General features: G+C 32.3%; 3 protein-coding genes across 3 annotated transcripts; 1 reads left to right on the top strand and 2 right to left on the bottom strand.

The window, feature by feature from the left end:
* The first annotated feature begins 13,069 nt into the window (after positions 1 to 13,069).
* Positions 13,070 to 14,881, top strand: LOC122593766 (protein OCTOPUS-like). The gene has a single exon (XM_043766211.1). It carries the CDS (start codon positions 13,230 to 13,232, stop codon positions 14,703 to 14,705), a length of 1,476 nt encoding a protein of 491 aa, XP_043622146.1. The 5' UTR covers positions 13,070 to 13,229; the 3' UTR covers positions 14,706 to 14,881.
* A 422-nt stretch (positions 14,882 to 15,303) lies between these two features.
* LOC122591387 (protein NRT1/ PTR FAMILY 8.2-like) lies at positions 15,304 to 18,950 on the bottom strand. The gene is made up of 5 exons (XM_043763659.1): positions 18,869 to 18,950; positions 17,970 to 18,092; positions 17,651 to 17,868; positions 16,636 to 17,189; positions 15,304 to 16,129 (listed from the first exon to the last, which is right to left on the bottom strand). Exons 1-5 carry the CDS (start codon positions 18,903 to 18,905, stop codon positions 15,304 to 15,306), a joined length of 1,758 nt encoding a protein of 585 aa, XP_043619594.1. The 5' UTR covers positions 18,906 to 18,950.
* A 282-nt stretch (positions 18,951 to 19,232) lies between these two features.
* On the bottom strand, positions 19,233 to 23,581 carry LOC122593755 (protein NRT1/ PTR FAMILY 8.2-like). The gene is made up of 5 exons (XM_043766202.1): positions 23,413 to 23,581; positions 21,743 to 21,892; positions 21,453 to 21,670; positions 20,520 to 21,073; positions 19,233 to 20,251 (listed from the first exon to the last, which is right to left on the bottom strand). Exons 1-5 carry the CDS (start codon positions 23,432 to 23,434, stop codon positions 19,417 to 19,419), a joined length of 1,779 nt encoding a protein of 592 aa, XP_043622137.1. The 5' UTR covers positions 23,435 to 23,581; the 3' UTR covers positions 19,233 to 19,416.
* Between the last annotated feature and the right edge of the window lie 559 nt (positions 23,582 to 24,140).

The raw sequence follows: 24,140 nt of genomic DNA on the forward strand, positions 1-24,140 counted from the left end.
CGAGCTGCTACACAAAAGCTGAGCACGAGCAAAATCAAACTGACAAATGAATCTGAAGCTCGCACATATTTGTCAGATGTACAGCGTCGAAGGCACAATAGAGGCAGGATTACTGATGTTAAGGTTTCAATTAAGCCTGGTGCCAAGCATTTTGTTGTTGAGGTACAATACTTTGGTGGACCTAAAAGGACTACTGAGAACCCGGATGTCAATCAGTATGGTCATTCCGAGCATGTTGAGATGTTGAGGCTGTTGGAGGGGAGGCAGAGGAAGAATAAAGTTGAAAGAGGCTGGGAGTATGTATTGCAAAATCTCATCAAGTTCAAGGAAAACATTGAAGAAAGATTAGGCCTTGATCCTGAGGATACTCAGCCGATTTCATCAGTCTCAAAGAGAAGGAAAACTGGCGAAGGGCCATCTGTTTAAGTTTTCCTTCTAACTATTATCTGCTTGTAATTTTGTGTACTCTCTTGTAATTTATTTGAAATTGTATGTATATACAAGTTGCCAGATTGTAACCTACAAGTAAGATATCTGATAAGATCTACAAACACTTAAAACAAAATCCAAGACATTTGATGATCTATAAAAATGTCTTGGAAACTTAATAGGTCTTATCAAATTCAAGTATTTCAAACTTAAACTTGTATAGAAACAAGTTTGAAAATACTTGACAATATTTCAGGACAATTAGGGGGAATTTGTTAGGTCCAGTTTTAACTAAACTGGAGCTCTCCAGTGACATCTGGAGAGCATGAGGAATTGTCCGAAATATTAGAAGTCCAGTTGCATTGTACAGGTTTAGCAACTGATGACTTCCTCCAGTTGAGATCAGACGACTAGAATCTGAAGACCTTCCAGTTGAAGTCAAAGACAACAAATGGAAAATAGAGATTGGCAATGGCAGCGAAGCCCAGTTGACAATCTACCAGATCAATCAACTGGAGAATCCTCCAGTGTAAATGCTCTTACAAAGCTTTACACTGATTACGAGGAGGACCTTTTTTACTCTACATCCTTTTAACCGGACAATGATATTGTCTTTGGATAAAGATACAAAGATGTAGAGTGGTTGAATAAAGTAACCTTTTGTCTTACTTTATTTAACACACACAAAGGATTATTTAAACAATACTTTTGTGTGCTGTCAACCATATTTGTACATCGAAGTTGAGATCCCCATGCTCAATCTTCGACTATAAATAGAGGTCCTTGCACAAGCTGTTTCAATAACTTTGCAAATACAAATATTCTGCAATATTGGTGAACTTGTGCAATATTCTCTCAATCGCAAAAAGAAACATTTCACAACTCTAAGTGTTTCGATTGTTTAGGAGAATTTCCAAGTTTAGATCAATTGTAATTCATGGGTTGTTAGGATATTTACATTCTTGTATTATCTTGGTTCCGCAACAACCTTGTATTTTATTTAAACAGTAATAAATAAAATACACTTGAAAATTACATATTGTCTCACCAGTTTATATGCTCGTCATCTATATTATTGCATGTATTAACATTCTGTCACTTTAATACTTAATTCCAGTTAACCTGGTACACGATCAAACTAAACTGGTCACATCCAGATTAATTGATCGTGTTGCAAAGTTCACTCACCATCGACATAGAGGTGTCTTCAGCACCCATCTAGTGATAGTTGGGACTAATAAAGTGTATATTCAAAAGAAAACATAAGGAAAAACATAATCTTTTGATGAAACCTTTTTAATATGAACAAGAGCAAGATTAACCTAGTAAAGAGATGAAGGTATATACCCTCTTGAACACGTTTTTGAAGATGAAAATAGTGCAGAAAAATCGTGGCCTTTAACCTCCAATAAACCCTTATTCAAACCTTGAAACAACCCTTACTTTGTAGCTTAATGTAACCCTTGCTTAATCTAACCTAAATCCTTATTATTATTACAAGTTTAAGTTGATTTTTCTCCCCTCTTTCTTGGTATATGGCTGCCGAAATTTAGAAGAGAAAAGGGAGAGGAGAAGAGTTTCTTTGAGAGAGAATAAAGGCTAGTGTGTGTAAAGTGTGAGAAGTGTGTTTTGTATGAGTTTCAAGAGTAAATTGGAAGAAGTAAAATTCAAAATGTGGAGTGTGTATGTGTGTGAAGGGGGGACGGCCAAAAAGGGGGGTAATGAAGGGGTTTCTCTCTTTTTTTTTTATTTATATAAAAGTTGTGGGGATATATAAGTGTATAAGTATAAGTTGTATATAAAATATGGGTGCATGCTTATTATTTTTAACTAGCTTTAGTATCTTTAAACAATTTAGTGTTAGTGTATATGTGTATATATATGTCGTGTATATATATATATGTATGTATATATTTTTGGTGTTTTAATTTGTTACATGGCTCATTGGTTGTAAATCTTGTATTTATATTAAACATATATACATATACTTATTATTATTCAAGTATTTTATGTACATAAAGAACTTACAAATATTTCAAGATGTTCATACTATTTCCATGACCAAATATTAGTTATTTGGCTTGATGGTTAAATTGTTAGGTATTTACAAGTATTTTTAATCGCTAGCTCAACTTGTGAGACTTATATTATTATTTATAAGTTGGTTAAATATTAATTAAAATTTTTGTTCAATGGCATTTTTTTGAATTAAACTTAACACTAACAATCGCTTTAGATTATTAATTCTGGGGCATTATCTACTAGCTTCACGTATAACTATGGCTTGGGGGAACATAGACAACCTAACTAGCACGTATATAATATTTAAAAAGTAGGTTTGTTACAGGTTATGCTATCAATCATTGTTGTATGATGAATACGTTTCACATTTTCATCATAAGGGGGAGAAATGATTATATGTTTGATAGATGGAGTTCAAGGATATAGGTAGAATTTGATTGGTAGAATTTGTTCGAGGATGATTGTTGTGTTTGGATGTTCAAAGGATTGTTAGTTTAGGTGAAGAGAGTGAATATTTATCGTGCTAAGTTGAGAGATTGTTCATTTGAGGGGGAGCAAGAGTAAACTCATGAGTCGTTAAATATGCTCCGAAATGATTGTTTATTAGAGGGGGGGGGGGCAAGAGATTAAAGATTTGTTATTGAATAATTTGCTCTGAGATAGTTGTTTGATTGAGGGGGAGCAAATATTAATTGATCAAAGAATCAAGTGCTCCATGATGATTGTGATTCAGAGACAAGTCGATAAAGAAATGAAGTGTTAAAGTCAAACCAAGCTTCCGCAATGCCAAGAGAATTTAAAGATAACCAAGCTTTCGCATCCAAAAGAACTCCAAGAATTCAAAGTCAAAATCAAGCTTCCGTATGCTACTCATAGATTCAAGTTACTTCTCCAAGCAACATCAAATTGAAATCAACACTAAAAAGTTCAAGTTGTGAAAACTCAAATGCTACAAAGATTTCAAAGATGCTTTGATGTGACTAAATTATACCCATTTCCCACATTGTTATTGGCCATTTTACTATATGTTTTAAGTCATTTTTGTATCCATTTGGCGCGTTTATGGTGTTTGTTAGTGTTTACAGGCTCTAAACAGGATACGCGTTCATTTGGTACATTTTCGGATGATTATTGGCCCGGAAGTGCGTTATGATAATGAGAGTTGATTTGAGTGGAAGAGACGGCAGAGTTTGGCAAGTAATCGAGATCAAAAGAAGTTGGTTCTGTACAAGCATTGACTGCGCCGTAGTGGGGTTGCATTAGCCCACTTCGCCGCAGTCCTGATCGACGGAAAAATATGGAAAACACCCCACTGCGCCGCAGTGGGGGTCGCATTAGGATGACTGCGCCGCAGTCAGGGAAGGAAGAAATGAGGCTATGGATTCATACTGCGCCGCAATGGTGGTTGCTAAAGCCACTGCGCCGCAGTCCCCCTGAAGTCAAAGTCAACAACACCTCACTGCGCCGCAGTGGGTGCACCGCATTGTTATTGACCATTCCCTCACTGCGCCTTTAATCATAATTCCATACATCTTTCTCTCTAAAATTATAATTTCTTTCTCTAACTTCATCTTTAACCTCTCAACTCCCACACACACATAACCCTAATTCCACTATTAAACCTTCAATTAATCTCAAATCTATTCTTTACATACTTTTACTATCTCTATGCTAAATCACGAAGTTAGAAATTAATGTCTAAGTACAATCACCGATTTACATTACCTTTACAAAAAATTTATAAAAATCACATATTCAATAGTTGTTCAAACTTATACCACATAATTATGATGATTTCAAGTATATTGCACACTATCACTTATAACTAAAACTAATCACATTGCATATTGTATAATAAAAATAAATACTATAATCACATTGCATACTGTATAATAAAAATAAATACTTTTAATTATATTGCTACATCATATGATTTCAACTGTATACATGCATCAAATGCAAACTATTGAAAAATATATTTCAAACCAACATCAAGATATTCTTAATATAATATATGGAGGCTGACATTGTTGTGAATTGTTGTGAAGAATTCATGTTATATGTTGTCAGAGTATTTGTTTTTTATTCTATATTCTTTAGCAAATAATCTTTTATTGATGTTCATCATGAATCAAGAATGATAAATGATTATTTATTTGATGAAAATAATAAGGTGTGAGGGATTTCACACAAAAACTTAAATGTAGGATTAACCTTCTCCATTATATATTATATAACTAGATTATTGTCCCGCGTAATACGCGAAAAAAATACATAGTTAATGAGAAGTGAGAAGTTAGCATTTTATAAATGTATAAATTGATAAATATAAATAAAAGATGTTGAAGAATTATAATTATAAATACAAATTTTTCTCATGAAGTTTTTAAAACTTAGACCAGATCATAACGTTAATAAGTCTATTCTTTATAACTATATTAAAATTAAATTTTTGAGCAAATAGGAGTTGAAGGGTTTTGGAGTTATATTAAGTAAAGTGTTTAGAATTAGAATATTCTATTATTTTATTTTATTAATAAACTTGAACTTGTACATATAAAATAGATAGAAACATTAATATTTATTTGATATTGCTTCGCGTATGGAAACAAAGTTAATAATGTACAATTTAAAATTGGTAATAACTTAAATGTTGTATTTGTGGGAAGATACATCATGAATTCATTTAATTTATCAAGGTATAAAGATTCACGTTGTATTTTTTTAATAGTAAAGTTAGAAATAACACTATCATTTTAATCTAAGGTTTATGATTAATTTATCTAACGATTCTTGATTCTCCATAACATAATTTAAACAACACATGTTAGATTACACAATATAAACAAATATTGTGTATAAAAAAATTTTATAACAGATAAAATATGCGTTCAGTGCTATAAAATTATATTCTTTTAATTTAATTTTACCTATATCTTTTACATTTAAATTTACATATTTAACAATTCATCTTATGTTAAATATGTCATAAATAATTTGGGTATTTGACATAGACATAAAGTTAGTATATTCTATAAGACAAGTTAACCTCAATTACCAATTATAACTCTTGATTTTTTAAATTAAGTTATTAAACATGTGACTAAGTTATATTATTTTTAAAATAAATACAATCAAATAACTTTAATTATTAATTATAGTAATAGTTATAGTAAAAGTGTGTTAAAAATATCATTATGAAAAAAGTTTTTCTCGTATCAATTTATATTTTTTTTGTTTTTCATCATTAATTTATACGTTTGTGTTTTTTCCTCATTAATTTACAATTTTCATCACTAATGTTTAATTTAAAAGAGATATATTTTATCTAAAGTTAAAAAACTAATGTTGTGTTAATAAATAATAAATTTGGTAATGATACAATTATTTTGATATAAGGGTTGTAACTAAAAGCTTGAATTCATTTAACGGTCCTTGCTTTCTTATAAAAGAATTTAGGACTCTGTTATATATATTGTAGATTATATATCAATATATTAATTGAAACGATATACTATTTTAAAAGATATTTTTAATTATATAATTCTCAAAAAAATATTATCTTCGTATTTTATAAAAAAGATCAAATATGAAATTACTAATATAAACTACAATATATATCTATTCAATAAATAAACATAATATTACAATTACCAAACTACACCAAAATCATTAAATATTATCTCATCTATTTTAAAATAATAAAATTAGACACAATTGATGAAATTTATAATCACAATATATATTTATTAGTTGATAAATTTATCAATAAATTTTAAAGAGACTTTTAAAAATATTTGTTTGAAAAAAGTATCAGGGTCATTATAGTTTAACCAAATGAACATGCAGTAATATTGTTAATATAATCAAGTGAGCATTAAGGCGTTGTCAAGGTTCGAACCCGATATGGGCGTAACAAAACCGGCGATGTTAGTTATTTATCCATTTTGTTCTTCAAAAAGAAAAAAAAAACTTAAATAAGTTAAATTAAAAATGTAAAGATAACTTTGGGATTAGAGTGTGTATTTTTTTAATCTAAGAACAATGCTTAGTAGTAAAAATATTATGTATATCCATTATAAAGGCTTTAAGTTAGTTAGTGTATATTCTAAAATTCATTTTAAATGTGTGTATATTATTCATTTGAGTTTGGATACTTTTGGATTTTTAAATCTCATGATAATTATGTATAAACTTATGTGAATTTCAATAAAATTAAATTCCAAGTTTGAAGTTCATAAAGAAATATAATGATACAAAATACCCTTTTAATTCAGAATTAGAAAAAGATTAAAATGCTTAATGGCCTGTCAAACATCACGATAACTAAATAGAGGTAAAATCTTCTTCGTTTTAAGTTTGAACAAAAGTCTCTGTAGGCCAAACCTTTACTTGGGGACTTAGAATACCACTAGGGTATTGCCACAATGATAATTTTTTATGTTTATTTTTTGCGAAAAAATCTATCATTTTTTCACTAACATTACATTTTAAAATATTTAAATAATGTAGGTAATTAATTTTTACTCTTACAACTTTATGAGTGATTTAGTTGCTACCAAAGTTAGATGCTCATTGTATATGGTTCTAAATGTGAAAGTCACAATGGCCTCTAAGAACAATATGAAGTTATTTAAGTGATGTGATTCTTAAAATACTCTAGATGAAGGTTTACAACTCGTCACAAAATGATTTATTTGTTAGATAGTTTAATATAATTAACGTGATTTAAGGGTTATAAATTATTGATTCAAAAACATCTAATAGTCTTTATATTTTTAAGGATAACTTTAGAACCATATATATATATATATATATGAGATCCTTATTTTGAAAATCTATATTTTTGTAAGAACCGTAAGAACTCCTAAATTTCATATTGGATCACATGTTTTTTTTTGTTTATTCACATGTGAAACGTCATAAAAACAATCTTTTTTTAAATAATAAAATTAAACACAATTGTTGAAATATATAATCACAATAAATATTTATTAGTTGATAAATTTATCAATAAATTTTAAAGAGACTTTTAAAAATATTTATTTGAAAAAAGTATCATGGTCATTATAGTTTAACCAAATGAACATGTGGTAATATGGTTAATATAATCAAGTGAGCACTAAGGCTAAGGTTCGAATTCGATATGGGCGTACAAAACTGAGAGTGTTAGCCATTTATCCATTATGTTTTTCAAAAAGAAAAAAAAACTTAAATAAATTAAATTAAAAATGTAAAGATAACTTTGGGATGGATAGAGTATGTGTTTTTTAATCTAAGAACAATGCTTAATAGTAAAAATATTATGTATATCAATTTTAAAGGCTCAAAGTTAGTTAGTGTATATTTTAAAATCCATTTTAAATGTTTGTTTTATAATTATATAATTGTATATTATTCATTTGAGTTTGGATACTTTTGGATTTTCAAATCTCAAGATAATTATGTATAAACTTATGTGAATTTCAATAAAATTCACTTCCTAATTTGAAGTTCATAAAGAAATATAATGATACGAAATACCCTTTTAATTTAGAATTGGCAAAAGGTTAAAATGCTCAATGGCCCGTCAAACATCACGATAACTAAATAGAGGTAAAATCTTCTCCTTTTTAGGTTTGAAGCAAAGTCTCCGTAGGCCAAACCTTCACTTGGGGACTTAGAATACTATTAGGGTATTGCCACAATGATAATTTTTTACGTTTATTTTTTGCGAAAAAATCTATCATATTTTCACTAACATTACATTATATAATATTTAAATAATGTAGATAATTACTCTTTACTCTTACAATTTTATGAGTGATTTAGTTGCTACCAAAGTTCGATGCTCATTGTATATGGTTCTAAATGTGAAAGTCACAATGGCCTCTGAGAACAATATGAAGTTATTTAAGTGATATGATTTTTAAAATACTCTAAATGAAGGTTTACAACTCGTCACAAAATGATTTATTTGTTAGATAGTTTCATATAATTAACGTGATATAAGGGTTATAAATTATCTATACTATATTGTAAAATAAAAAGTCCTTGTCTAAATTTAAGTTTCAACATTTACTTCCCCAAAATGCCTCCTATATATTATATATTTACCTAAAATAACTATATTACCCTTTCTCTCTCTTCAAATTTCAACTAATCATTTTTTTTCTCTCTCCTCCATAAATCATTTATTCCTCTAATTCATTCAAAATCTTTTATCTCAAAAACCGTACATCGATAAATCATAAAAATTATATGGGTGTTCTTAAAATTTCATTCTCTTTCATTAGAGGTGTCATTCGATATACTTTTGACGAATTTTTAAATTTAAGGGCGGAACCCGTACGGTTAAAACATTTGGCTATCACACTCTATGACCTATCACACTATATGACCTATCATCCCACCATCTTACCGCCGCAACGCGCGGGTACTTGCTCTCGTTGATTAAAATATATCTAATAGTCTTTATATTTTTAAGGATAACTTTAGAACCCTATATATATATATATATATATATAGGGACTCTTATTTTGAGAACCCATATTTTTGTAAGAACTCCTAAATTTTATATTGGATTACATGTTTTTTTTGTTTATCCACATGTGAAACGTCATAAAAACATATGTTGTAGTAGAATTTTTTTTTTCAAAACCTTCACATGTGAACAAAAAACGTGAAAAAAAATTCTAACATCGAATTGGTATACGACATGAAGGAACTCTCATCGTATACTTGTTAGTGTTAGATATTATATAACTGATTGAGTAGATTTTTAAGCTTTTTAATATATTGTAGATTTCTATTATTATATTATTATTATTAATAAAAGTATAACTTGTCATAAAATTTTATTAAAAAATGATGGAAACTTAGATTTGAACATGTATGTAAGTATTAAAAAACCATAAATTGTAAATATCCGCAATATGATACGAACGTACGCAATTTTGTTTTAAACTACCATATCTTTTGATAAACTATTTCTAAATTTATTATTATATTTGACTAGTTATATAAAGTAAATGACTAATGTTGTGTAAACTTAATAATAAATTTAGTAATGATCTAATTATTTTGATCTAAAGGTTGGAATTAAAAGTTTGAATTTATTTAATGGTTCTTGTTTCTCCATAAAAGAATTTAGGACCTTGTTATATATATATTGATTGATTGATAGATTATATAATTATAATATTATACATTAAATAAACATGTTTTATTTATATTTAATTTAAATCAAAAAAATATATACAATCATATCCAATGAATTATACAATAAAATCATTTTCAAATAATAATTATAATCATTTTCCAGCGGGTACTAACCATTTTCAATACAAAATATCTTTGAATAATTTATTTCGTTATATCTTATTTATATTCATTAATTATGCTATTATGAAAAATTAATATATTTATCCTGCGTATTAAGTGGGAGAATAAGCTAGTCAATTATTAAGTGAATAATTAAAACATCTGGCTCATATGACATCGTACTTTATTAATTTTGCATTATTATAACTAAATAATGTAATGTAAATTCGGATTAAGGGAATACCATCAAATGAAAATCGCCTGGAAATAAAACAAGGATAGTTTTTCAAACGAAACTCGCTAAGTCGAGATTGTTAGTGTAATAGTGTGTAAAATTTTTACAGAGAAAACAAGGCACCAAATTCTTTCGAATCCAAATTCCTAAGGTTTCAATTTGGAAAAATTAGGTAATTGGGCTTCTACTTACAATTACAAACGGTTTACTTTCCAAGTAACAAGCCGATTACACAAGGAAATTGTGCAAGGATTTTTTTTAGTTTGGTTTCACGAAATAAAGAAAGCACGATTATAAGCTTACAAATTCAATTCAAAAATTTGTAAGAAATGTTTAATCTCACAATTCTAACTCTTTAATATTCTAGACTAAAATCGAAAGATTAGACCAGCAAATAACAATAATTATCTATTTCAAACCAAACTCTAACAACTAATTAAACAAATTTAGGGCACGTTTGGTTGTAGAAAATGTTTTATAGTTTTTCATTTCTATTTTTCTAGAAAATGAAAAGAGTTATTTATTTCTAGAAAACAAATAAAAATTTTGAAAACACGTTCTAATTAGAAAACTTAAAAATATGTTAGAAATGTGAGGGGAGGGGGATGAATGAAATGGAAAATGAAAATGAAAAATGGAAAATAAGAAAAAAAAAATTTCAAGTCATCTATGAAAAAATGAAAAACATTGTTTTGTGTTTTCTGTTTTTCATGTTTTCTTAGAAAACGAAAAGAAAAACAAAGGGTGTTTTCCGCAACCAAACACCCCCTTAATATTTTAAATAGAAATGGAACTCAAATCTTCATGTTTTTGTAACATGATTTCTTTCTTGCTAGCATATAGTGAAGCCACTTAACAAGTTCCTCTCTTTCTGAATATGTAAATAAAATTAAGATCAATAACACATATTAAGGGATTAAGTATTGTAAAATAAGTATTAAAGTAAAATAAATAGGACAACATTTTGACCATTATATCATGGTTAAATTGATGCACGAATGAATCAATTGATGCACGTTGGTTTTTAGTAGAAAGAACCCTATTGTTTTATATATTTTACTTTAATACTTGTTTTATTTGAACTAAAACCCACATAAATAACTAACAATTGCTTATAATCAGGATAAAGGATATGAGGTTTCCCCAACACCTATAGTTTTTCTTTACCCCCAACAGGCATGTTTGGAACCATTTTTTTTTCTTTTACAAAAGTCGTCGCCGAGCAAAAAAAAAAAGATAAAAGTTCAATAAACTAGCTGATGAAAACGGCTCTATTCTTGAAACCAACAACCAAATCGCCCGTCCTATGGAATACGCCCAAGCACCTCTCCGCCTAGGGGGTGCGATGTTGGTAGCAGAATGGGCTGACATTGCCATCTAGCCCGTCTCATACCCTTTAGCCTCAGTTTCTCAATATAGCCTTTGTTAAATTTTTTTTTGGGCTTATAGTTAATTTTTTTTGGGCTATAGTCTAGATTTGTTAAAAATTTTAAGGTGTTGTCCAAATTGATAAGGAAATTGATGAGGTTTAGCTGTTTAGTGATGAAGCTATTGAGATTGCTCTATGTGCTTTCGCAACGTGGAATCAAAAATGATGCTAGGATTTTGATATGGTTCTTTATGGTTCATACATTGTTTAGAACATGCTTTGACAAAGTAATTGTAACAACGCTATGAGAGGAAGTGAATTAACTTAATGGGTGTTTAGTAAGAGTGAATCAAAGAGAATGAAAATGTCATAGAGAATGAATATAGTGGGAAAGAGAATGGTGTTTGAAAAGAGAATAGATTCCGTCGTTTAGTGTAAGCAGAGAATGAATATATGAAAAATACAAAAATTTAAATAATAATTAAATTTAATACATATACCATAATTTTTTTTTTTACCATTCTCATTCCCATCCATTCTCTACAATTTATAGAGAATGGAGGGAATGAAATCGATTCCCACTTCTCGGTTTTCTTTTTCATTCTCCATTGGAACCAAACATGAGAAGTCTTTTTCATTCTTTTTCCACCATTTATATTCCATTGTACCAAATACCCCCTAAGTGTATTACTAAGTCTAACTTTTTTTTTATTTAACAACACAATGTGAATTTTATTGATAGTCGGTCGAAAAGTTATAAATCAAAATAAGTAAAGTTACATAAACAAAAGTGGATTTGAATTCACTCACTTCAACAAATACACTTCTTATTATCACAAGAACTGTACCAGGTTCAACCTCTATTTATTGAGATTGATTTATGTGTGCTTTCACAACGTGTAAACCAAAAACGATGTTAGGATTTTCATATGGTTTTTAATGGTTCATACATTGTTTTAGAGCATGATGTGACAAAGTGATTGTAACAACGTTGTGAAAGGAATCGATTAGTTTAATTATATTATCAAGTCTAACTTTTTTTTAACAACATAATATGACATTCGGTTGAAAAGTTATAAAAAAAAATAGAGTTACATAAACAAAAGGGGATTTGAATTCATCTACTTTAACAAACACACCTCTAATTATTACGGAAACTGTACCATAAAAGTGCAACTTTTAATATGATTATCACAATGAAAAAGGAAAATCTAACATTATTTCAATTCAGTATTGATGTAAGCACTTAAGTCGTTCATATTGATGTCTAGGTTTGAGACTTCAGGTTGGTATGGAGTGGCTGCTGCCTACAAGACGCCAGCCCCCTTAGGCATCATCTTCTCTTGCTTTCTCCAAATTCAAAGCCAACACCTTCTCTATGTCACCTACAAGATTCTTATAAATATCATCTTTTACTTCTAATTTTAATAAGTGTGATATGACGTCACATGGTACAAGTGTCCTCCCGTAAATACACCTTTCTTTTCGGCCAAGAACCCTTCCAATGGTTAGCTCGTCAACGGAAGACGTTACGTTCACGTCCTCTACTCCTCTTCTTATAAATGGCTCGACAAAGAAAAAAGGAGAAAATTGTTTTATTTTTGGCTCGGACCACTTTGACCCCCTCTAAATGTACTTTCTTTCAACGGTTATAGTAGGGTTTATCTAGGTAATTTCCTCCCCAAGATTCCCTTTCGTCATCCCCGCTCTCTCTCTCACTCTCTCCTACTAGTACTGTACTACCCTGTTTTCCTTTACTTTTTTAATTTTATTTTTTCGATCCAATCAACCACCTGCAAAAGTGCAAAACCAAACAAATGTACCACATTTCATCATCAACATCTTAACAGCCCACCCAACGCATTCTTCCAAATGGACCCACCAACCCGTACCAGAACCCGGGTCCGAACCCGTAACGCACCATGTCCCCGCCACCCAAACCAGCCTGTTACCGGATTATGTGCATTGTGTCTCCGAGATCGCTTAACATATCTAGATTCATCATCAACCCATCATCACATCAAACAAGAAAACATCATTTCTTTTCCTTTAAGTCGCCGTACTAGACGTCCCGGCGGTCCGGTGCCGGAACTTTGCCGGAGCAAATCTGTCGCCGGTGAGATTTCTGAGGTGGGTTTTGGTTTATCTGATCTGGGTCGAAAGTCTTGTGATGAAATATGTAGTGGATTTTATAAAGATTGTAGCTTTAATAATAGTAATAGTAGTAAAGTTGGGTCCAAGAATTTGGGGGTTTTGAGTATAAATGAGCCGGTTTTGGAGATTATTGAAGATAATGATGTTAGGGTTTCAAATGGGTTATTTGTTGGAAATGAAGTTGTTGATAATGGTGAGGATTTGAGGACAATGAAGGAACTTATCGAGATGGAATTTCGAAATAAGAAGAAGAAATTTTGGGAAGGAGGGTTTGTTTTAGGTCAAAAGTTGCGAAAATGGAGAGGAAAGAATAAAGAAAAGAAGGTAAATGAGGATAAGCGAAAGGAGGTTGATGATAAGGAAGTATTGAAATCGGTACAATTTAAGGATGTGGATTATGGGTTAGGAAGAAGATCATGTGATGCGGCACCAAGGTTTTTGATGGAGGATCCGAGGTTTTCGTTAGATGAACGTAGGGCGGATTGGGATGGATATATGATTGCTAGAACGATTCCTAGGTTAACACCGATGCTTCCCCTTGTTGACGATGATATGATTTTGCCGCCTTTGAATAAGAGGATTGTAGTGGATAAGCATCAAATGGGTCGGATAAAAGAGGATGGGTCGAGTTCTGGTGGTTCAGCTAAGTCTAATTCGGATTTGTTTACATCGAATGCGGGAAGTAGTTGTAGTTCAATGAAAAGTTCTAGTTCCAAAACTGTGAATGATAGTATTGGTCAAGAAACTAAGTTAGTAATAACCGAGAGAGAGTTAAAAGATTGGCATATGCGTTCTGTTAACGAACACAATGTCAAATCCGCTTCAAGTGCATTGATTTCCTCTCATGCAACAGTCAAGCGTTCAAATGGGCATAAGAAGGAAACGAATAGTAGATGGAGAAAGATGTCGAATCTATGGAGCTATAAGTACAAACATGGCGAGAAAAAGAATGGAGAATGTATTCAAGAAAGTCGACCTTCTCTGGATCGAAACAACGAGATCAGTGGAGTTGCTAAGCTAGTTAGAAATGGTAGTATGGTGGGAACTAGAAATAAAAGTGAATTACATCAAAATGGTGAAGAAGGTGGTAGGCATTCTATGAGTGATATAGACAATGGATTGATGAAGCTGTATTTGTCACCACTTAGGAAGTCTAAAAAGAGTTGGCTAAGGGAAGAAACCATCAATGGCTGAAGTGATATTTAGGTACTTTCACAACTTATTAAGTGTATTAGTGTAACTTTTGTAGAGTATGTTTAATTGTTATCTTTTCTTGTTCTGCACAAAAGCATAATAGCATTATTGTTTCAATTATCATGCTTAGTGCTTTCTTTGGGAGATGGTAATAATATAAGTTCAAGTTTTGCTCTCTTGATATGTTTTTGATTTGGTACTTAAGTTACTAACTATACTTGTTTTTTCAACATTTTTTGTTTATGATGGGAATGAGAATTGTTGTTTTTATTGTATTAACATTCTGCCAAAAGTTTTGAAGTATGTGAGAAATGAAATTGAGAGACAAGACACTATGATTATCATCGAAACTGGATTACTCTTAGAAGGTCTAGTGAACAGAGTACTATACTTGGGAAGATTAATCTAAACAATATGACTACTTTACAAATTGCTAAGATTTAGACTGAAATTAGAATATAACACATTTCATTCCTTGAGGTAACTCGCAATGTAAATTGCCTTTTTTGGGTTGCCAAGATTTTACAAGATCGAGTAAACAACTACACTACAGTTTTATAATAAACAAGGAATCTACTCAATTAACATTATCACATAATCATCCAACGACTCTCTTACTTGTATGCCATTTTGCAACGACCACAAAAACCCCAAGATTTATCAGACTTAAAACCGCCAAAAGCCAGAAAAAGTTCTGCAGTTTACCATAGTTCAGATTATCTGGTATCCACCCTGGCTTTCCATCTTTAGTCGTAACTTTTATAACAATGCTTACAAGCAAAGAGCTTGTATAGTTACCCATTGCAATAATCATGAGCCGTAAGGCTGAGCCCAAGCTTCTCATTGAGTCAGGCACTTGCTCATAGAAAAACTCCATCTGACCCACAAGTGTGAACACTTCTGCACACCCCATTAATAAAAATTGTGGGACTTGCCAAAATATGGAGATAGGTATGGGACTGATTTCATAGTAGTTGTGCCTTTTGACAATGTTCAGCCTAATTACTTCCAAGATCCCAGCAGATAACATTGAAAAAATTGAAATGAAATATCCTGTTCCAATTCGTTGGAGTTGAGTTAGCCCGTTTGGATGATTTGTGAGTTTTCGGGTAAGTGGGACAATTATCTGGTCATAGACTGGGACCCAGAATATGACACTAAGGATCCCAAAAGTACTGAGTGATGCTGGTGGGATATTGAAACTAGATTTGCCAACTTGAGTGTCCATGAAAGAGCCTTGTAAGACGACTAGATTGTCCATCTGGCTACGAGCAGTGCTGAATATGATCCCAGTGATCCATATTGGTAGCAAACGCAACATGGTTTTCAGTTCTTCCACTTGGGTAACTGTGCATAGGCTCCATGGGTTGATCGATCCCTTTGCACGATCTGATGGTGTCTCCACTGCTGCCTTGTCAAAGAACCTGAGATGAAGATCAAACAGAGCAAATATTAACTTCAAAATTGACACGAATCCTTGATTTGTTGACAAGATAAAGGATTGTCATGGATCTAAGAGATTGGTGAATATAACATATCCATACAGATTTTCAATCTAGATGGAAACATCTACAAATTGCACACTTTTTTATGGGATAAGCAGGACTGAAGTGAATTAAACTCGAGTCTATTATGCCAGTGCTATTGTCATTCACATGAAGATTGTAGAGTTAAAGAACCGGATGTGGCCATTTGGTTAATCAGTTTGAAAATCACTTTAATCGAATTTTTAGAGTTCCCAACTATTTTTTTAATTTTTCATACAATCATATTGATAATGTAGTATATAGTACCTATTGCACCAGTTATGTATAATAAAAGAAGCATGTTTAAGTGTTTTTGTTCAACCCTTCCCACCCCCATTTCATTAAATCCATGTTTTGACCCATTACCCAGCCCACCCATTTTGTCACCGCCTCTAGAGACTGACCTAAAGTTTGTTGTATGATCAAGTTTGCGACTTCCTGTGATGGTTGAATTGGCACCAGAAATCTCGTATAAAAGTAACGCATCAGTTGGTACGATGGTATTTTTCTTTTTTAATGAAGCAACAACCACTTGGAAGAAACTGGTCATCGGGCTGCCCCTGGGCTTATGGTTCCTGTAAAACCAGGTACCCGAGAAGAACAAAACTACTCCTGTTGCCATGGCTAAAGCAGGAATTCCAAACCCCCAATCCCAACCCACATTGTCTTGTACCCACACTACCAAAGAATGAGCAAGAAGGTTGCCAATGTTCATCATCTGATAATACCAGTTGAAGTAAGAACTTTTGAACTTTTTCTCGGCCTTATCATTATCATCAAATTGGTCTGCCCCATAGGCTGCGATACAAGCTTTGAGTCCTCCACTTGCCACTGCCACCAAGTAAAGCGCTGTGAAGCATATTATAGTCTGAGCATCGGTTACATTATAAGCATCTGTTGTAAAGAGGGTCGACATCCACTCAGGTGCTGAAGCTGATAACGTTAACAATGTGATTCCCTAAAGTCATAATAGAAGATGGAAATCAGAGGTATGTAACAGGAAAACCTGATTACTCTAACGGTCTAACTGTGTTGTGTCCTGGTGGTAACACTGTGAAATGATTGCATGATTTGAATTGTTTTTAATGTCTCATAGGTCAAATGAGTTAGGCTAAAAAGGAAACGGGTCAAATGGTTGAAAGTCATTCAAAATGTCTTTGAACTCGTTAAACCAATACTGCTATATCGCTTTTTCAAAGCTATATATAATTGATTTAATATATCACATGAGATCATGTTTTGAGCAGATCAATTGTTTATAGAGCAAAAAAGGAAAAACATGACCTGGATCTCAAAATTTGAAGCTAATATAGTATATTAAAAGACTAGATTTGAGTACCAAAAGATATGAAATAATGTCAAACAGTTTTATGGTATATATGAAACTAGTCTTCATGGCCAAAATGCATATGGACTTACAATGGCATACACAATTGAAGTACTAGCTATTGTCCAGTATTTCCCTACATAGCCATCCGCAACAAACGCTCCAAACAATGGGGCAATGTAGCATGCCCCAGTCCAATTTGATAGATTTCTTGAGGCTGTGGCACTGTGTTCATTGAGTTCATACTTGAAATACAGCAACAGATTGGCACTCATCCCAAAAAATGCCAGCCGTTCAAAACTTGCGGTTGCTGCAGTAAGCATTAAAGCTTAGAAACTATTTCCGAGTAAATTTTCCATGTATTGCAGGCATAACTATATATCAAAGCCACAGGCTGAAGAATATATGTACCAATTATGAAGAAGCAGGCCTTCCAACTTCCGGTTTTTAACCGGTTTGCAGGGCGGTTGCGATAATCCACTGTCCCATCCGTAGTGTATAAACAGTTATCAAGCAACACGTACATACTTTCATCTAATGTAGGGAAAACCAAACGTCAAAAGAAATACTTGGCGTAAAATTTATAGAACAGAGCTCTATACCATTCAAATGATCATTTGGACTTCATAGAGGTTACAGAACTATAACATACTCATTGTAATAAGCTAGAATAAACATAAAGAATGAACATCGATTTCTTGTCTTCACTCTTCACAACACAAAATATGAACATCAAGAATGAACATCATCTGTGTGGGCCACTAGGTGACCTTGATTTACGCAACACAAGAAGCCCACTCGAAAATGATGTTAACCGGCAATTACATAGGTGATATAATCCATAGGAAATGCAGTTGTATCTTAGCTCTATTTTCAAACAAAGAAATTAACAAATACTACATTTTCTGCTAAGTTAATTCTACAATAACATAGCAGTAATTCACTCAGAAGGAAGAAGGAACCTGCATTTTGTACTAAAAGCCTATAATTTTTATACTTTACCAAGAAAAGTTCACCTACTCCATAAAACCCTATAGGACATTATAGTACTTTCTGCAATTTCTATATAAATACACCAAAGATCACAAAATTTTAATGATTAAACTCCAAATTTGCACCAAATCAACATCTAAACATATCAGGTTTAAAAATGCACAGTAAATTAACACAAATCTGTACATGCAAATCAAGTAGAGACATTTGCAAATCAGTACCATGTCAAGGCAAACAAAAAAAGTTTTTTTTTATTTTTATAAATCCATTTTATATATGTTTTTTGTACAGAAAAACAGTAGCAAGAGTTGAAAGACCTGAAGAGAGGATCAAGTGAGGAGAGTTTTGTTCCATGAGTGTGATGTATCTGCTGGTAATGTAGTAATGTTGAGTTATGAAATATGGACAATGTATTTGCTGAAAATAGAATAACTCATTACTGGGTGACATAGTACAAGTGTTCAATTATTATGTATGGTTTCTTTTTATTTTTTACATTTGTAACTCTTGTATAGATTCAGACTGTGAACTTTTAAGACTCTGAAAAAGTTAGTCACTTTACATTCAAGTAATATATCAAAATAAGGATTTTGCTGAGTATATCCTTAATTAACATGCAATCCATTAAGTAGTGTATAAAAATTCATAGAAAATAATTATGAACCACTTTACACAACAATCTTATAAAATCCTAAATATAAAACATACTATATATTTCAATATCCCACCTGTTCATAATTTATAAACAATGATCCTTCTTTGAACCACAAATGTAGAATCCTAGTTTATACTATATATTTTTAAGTACAGCCCATATTGCTCTATGTACAAGTTTCTTATGCGTGTATCCGAAATCATGCTGATTTTAGCAAACAACTGCAACAGATTTTTTATACGTATACCGCTGAGCCAACACGATGAAAACTCCCAAGTTCACAACACTAAGACCAGCCAAAAGCCAGAAGAAATAGTCGAGGTGCCCGTAGTTGAGATTGTCTGTTATCCACCCTGGGTTACCATCACGAGTGGTGATGAACGTGACAATGGTCACAAGTAAAGCACTTACATAGCTCCCGAGGGCAGTTATTGTTAGTTGGAGAGCAGCACATAAACTTCGCATCGATTCAGGAGCTTGCTCATAAAAAAACTCCAATTGTCCGATATTTGCGAAGACTTCAGCACACCCCATAAAAAAGTATTGAGGTACCTGCCAAAATATCGACATGGGAATCTGCTCAATCTCATAGAAATTGTTTTTAGACACCATATTGAGCCTAATGACTTCCAGAATCCCAGCACAGAGCATGCTGAATATGGAAATGAAGAGGCCTGTCCCGATACGTTGGAGTTGGGTCAACCCGTTAGGTTGACCAGTGACCCTCCTGGCTACATTAACAATAACACGGTCGTATAAGGGAACCCAGAATATTACACTAAGTGTGTCGAAAATCCCAAGTGAAGCTGGTGGAATCTTGAAACTGGACAGGCCTATGTGAGTGTCCAGAGTGGACCCTTGCAATACAAATAGGTTACCAATTTGTGTGTAAACTGTGGCGAACATGACGCCGGTTGCCCAAATTGGAAGCAACCGTAGTACCGCTTTCAATTCCTGGACCTGGCTTACTGAGCATAGCTTCCACGGATCGATCGACCCGTTTGTATGATCAGAGGTTGTAGCCACAGCTGCTTTATCGAGAAAACTGAAAATCAACACGGTAATGCAATCATGAGTCAAGAGTTGGTTAAAATATCAATATAAAACATGGGGTTGGGTATTGTAAAACAAGTATTAAAGTAAAACAAATAAGACAAGATCTTGACCCTTAGATTATGAAAAAATTGATGCATGGTGATTATCAACAAAGATAAACCTATTGTTTTATTTGTTTTACTTTATTAGTTGTATTATTTTACCTAAAACCTTAATATAAAACATTGAATATAAGACTTTTAGAGGTCAGAGCTTACACAAAATCTAATGTGCGTTCAATCTTGCAGTTTTCTGCACTAGAACAACCAAAATATGAAGTCTCATATAAGAGCGAACTATCTGATGGAAATTGGATCTTTTTCTTTCTAAAAGAGGCAACCACCACCTGGCATATACGGGTAAGAGGGCTGCCACCAGGTATCTGGTTCCGATACAACTTAGTACCCGAAAAGAATGAAGCAATGGCAATGACCATAGCAATGGTAGGAACAAAGAACCCCCAACCCCACCCCACATTGTCTTGGATCCAAACTAAGACGGAATGAGCAATAAGTGCACCAATGTTTATAACAAAATAAAACCAGTTAAAGAAAGAACTCTTTTGTTTTTCTTCATCTTCATCATGACTGTCAAACTGATCCGCACCATAAGATGATACACACGGCTTGATTCCTCCAGTTCCTAGTGCCACGAGGTAAAGAGATGTGAAGCACAGGGCAATTTGAGCTTTTGTTGCACTGCAAACATCGTTCTCATCACATGTAGGTTTTAGGCCAGGCACTGATGCCGATACTGTTAACATGCCCATGCCCTATAACCATGATCTTTGTTACTAATGAGTCGAATCTCAAATGGGTTAAATCACAAAAAAGTTAGCGAAAAAAGGAGAGTGGTCAAACAGTGTATAAGTATTAAAAGTCACCCAAGGTGTGTTGTCCATGCATATAGCGTCCTAAACTGTTAGGTTCATAAGATTTTAAAAGTTATCCTAATAACATAAGCTTTTAGTACATTAATGTTTAAAGAAAAAACCATTTTAATTATTTTAATAAGTGTTTTGTAGGTCAACCCAACCAGATCTTTTCAATCCGCACTGGATATAAAAATTCCAACCCGAATCCATTTAGAGAGCAAGAATTTCAATATAAAACAGTCTGAGATGAGACTTTATTAATTCAGATTATACTTACAATCGCATAAATAATCGAGAAGGTGGCGATCGTCCAATATCGTCCAAGATAAGTATCAGCAATGAATGCTCCGATCAATGGTGTGAGATAACAAGTCCCAGTCCAAGTTGAAAGATTTCTTGAAGCAGTTGCACTATGCTCATTCAAATGATACTTAAAATACCGTACCAAATTGGAGCTCATTCCATAATATGCCAATCTTTCACAACATTCATTTCCTATAATTTCAACATGATAAATGGATAAATCAGCATGTACATCTACCTGCTAAGGATGGGCAACGTACGCACCTAAGATGAAGCCACAGGCCTTCCAAGTTCCGGTTTTTTTCTTATTAGCGGGATTCTTAAGGTAATCCACAGTCCCATCTTTTGTGTAGGTGTCATCTTCTTTCTTCGATTCATACGTACTTGATTCAGTATCAACTTGTTGATAGTCACCTAAAGACAGGAAATTTTATTTAATAGCCTTATACACAAAAAGATAAATTTGAGTATGCTAACTTACTGATGTAAAATGCGTAAACCAGAAAGGGGGTAAACAGGATATTAACACCCCAGGAGATACGATCAAATATTATTCGAGTTACAAATTTGACACTCACATACAGTGGCGAAGCTTGAAAATTTTCAGTGGGGGGTCGGGATCTTCTTTTCCCTAACGCTAAAATGGGGGGTCAAAATCGAGTATATCGAAATTTTTCTACACGAAAACAACATACCCCCTACATCGCAAAAAAAAATTCAGGGGTCGCCCCCCCTTAAAAGCTGCGCCATTGCTCACATAACAAGTACATGCCATTATAACATTAGCTGAATTTACTTGAAGAATGTTTGACTAGTAACTAAACATCTAAATTGCCATCAATAAATAGTATTATTTGTTGGTATCTTAGTGTAATTGGGTTAATTGTTTATATAAGTCATAATAATACATCATATAAGTATGGTGGTGCGGAGTGCATGCTTATATGAATTTATTATGATCTTAGGGGTGAAGCTCCTAAGGGACGGGGGTCCAGGGGCAGCACCCCCGGGAGCGGGGTCCAAGGGGCAGAGCCCCTGGCTGGGGTCGAGCTTGTAAAGTTAAATTTTCGATAATTGAGGGACTTATTTTGCCATTCTTGTAAAGTCGAATTTAACTGCCATAAAGGCAGTTAAGGGCCTGAGCCTGACATTCTCTGATTCTGCACATACGAATTCTCTTAGAATTCTCTCTCGTTTTCACACACATTCTCAAACACAAAACATACAAAAAATTCTCTAATCTTTGATTGTATCCGATTGAGTAATTTGGGGTGAACCACCGAATTGATTCAATCTGATAGTGATCACACGCCTTCGGAGATTGAATAATATATCTGGTTTTGTTCGTTATTGACTGTATATCCCCAACATTATTTGTAAAAATGATGGCGGGCTATCGGATAAATCTACTAGGGAACTTCCTTCAAAAGAGACACGATGCAATTCAGCAGATCAGTTAAGCTGATAATAGATTTGGAATACAAGGTCAATTTAGTAGAAACATTTATAGGAAAAAAAGAAAAAGGGAACAAATCATTCAACTTATGATTATTTCACTTACTTACAAGATATATCATAATAAGGCAAAAAATGACATAAACCAAAAATTTTAAGAAAGATAATTAACTCACATAAACAAGAATCCCTTTAGGTAATGATGATGTCACATAAATATTACAATTTTTATCAAATATATTTTGTATAAAAAGGAAAACTTCAACAAGTCAAGCAAGATTTTAAACATTTGTCCCCTTCAGCTAGGCTACAAGTTTGGTTTCACCAATTAACTACAAAAGAATTTTACTAAAAAAAGGCAAACACATCACATGACATGATATATACTTTCAAGTAATTGACATAAAACAAATAACAATAACTAATGAAGAAATAAAAAGATCACACAAAAGCTTAAAAAGGTTATAAATTGAGAGTACCCAGATGAGAAGTTTGACCCATTTCAAGATAGAAGATATCAAAAATGTCACAAGCTCCACTGTGATTGTTACTGTTAATTTTTCAACAAAAACTTTAAAGTCAAACTTTGAATCCCATATGGAATCTTTGGGGATGCATTGTTTTTACTCTTTGGATTCTATAACTGGAACTAATTGTGGAGACTTCTGTTGCAGGATGGAAATTGATAGAAAAAGATTGAGGGACCTACTTGGTAAATTAAATAAACGGAAATAATTAATCCCCTTCATAGTCACATGGAAAAGCAGAGGAGAAGATTAAAAAAATAATTACTGTAAATCTGTAATTGTTAAGTGTTAACACATGTCAACTTTTTATAATTTAAAAAAAAAAAAAAAATTTAACTAGATTTTAATTTTTTCAAAATCATTTTATTTATATAAATACTCCTTATGTAGGTAGTGGCGTAGTTCATGGTTATATTTATCGTGAACTAGTGGCATTCGCTTTAAATAAAGTTTTAAGCTTTATATTTGCAAAAAGCTGATTTGAATTTAAAATATACCCACATTATCATAATAATAATTATTTTTTTAATTTTTATGACCATATGTTTATTATCGTTTAGCATAAAAAATTTACATTCTTCGTCCCTTAATTTGACATGTTTTACACTTTTCACACTTAAAGTATAAAAAAATAGCAAATGTTTTTTTTAAAAGTTGGCACTTCTTTCAATTTTCATCCT

This window comes from Erigeron canadensis, chromosome 3 (assembly GCF_010389155.1).
Source record: "Erigeron canadensis isolate Cc75 chromosome 3, C_canadensis_v1, whole genome shotgun sequence".
NCBI classification, from domain to species: domain Eukaryota; kingdom Viridiplantae; phylum Streptophyta; class Magnoliopsida; order Asterales; family Asteraceae; genus Erigeron; species Erigeron canadensis.

Coding starts and splice junctions, on each gene's coding strand:
- LOC122593755 (XM_043766202.1), bottom strand. CDS start 23,434: ATGGGTCAAACTTCTCATCTGG. Junction 21,671..21,742: donor GGCCTGTGGCTTCATCTTAG/GTGCGTACGTTG, acceptor TTGAAATTATAG/GAAATGAATGTTGTGAAAGA. Junction 20,252..20,519: donor GAACGCACATTAGATTTTGT/GTAAGCTCTGAC, acceptor GTTGATTTTCAG/TTTTCTCGATAAAGCAGCTG.
- LOC122591387 (XM_043763659.1), bottom strand. CDS start 18,905: ATGGAACAAAACTCTCCTCACTTGATCCTCTCTTCAG. Junction 17,869..17,969: donor GGCCTGCTTCTTCATAATTG/GTACATATATTC, acceptor TGCTTACTGCAG/CAACCGCAAGTTTTGAACGG. Junction 17,190..17,650: donor CTTCAATTGTGTATGCCATT/GTAAGTCCATAT, acceptor TTATGACTTTAG/GGAATCACATTGTTAACGTT.
- LOC122593766 (XM_043766211.1), top strand. CDS start 13,230: ATGGACCCACCAACCCGTACCAGAACCCGGGTCCGAACCCGTAACGCA.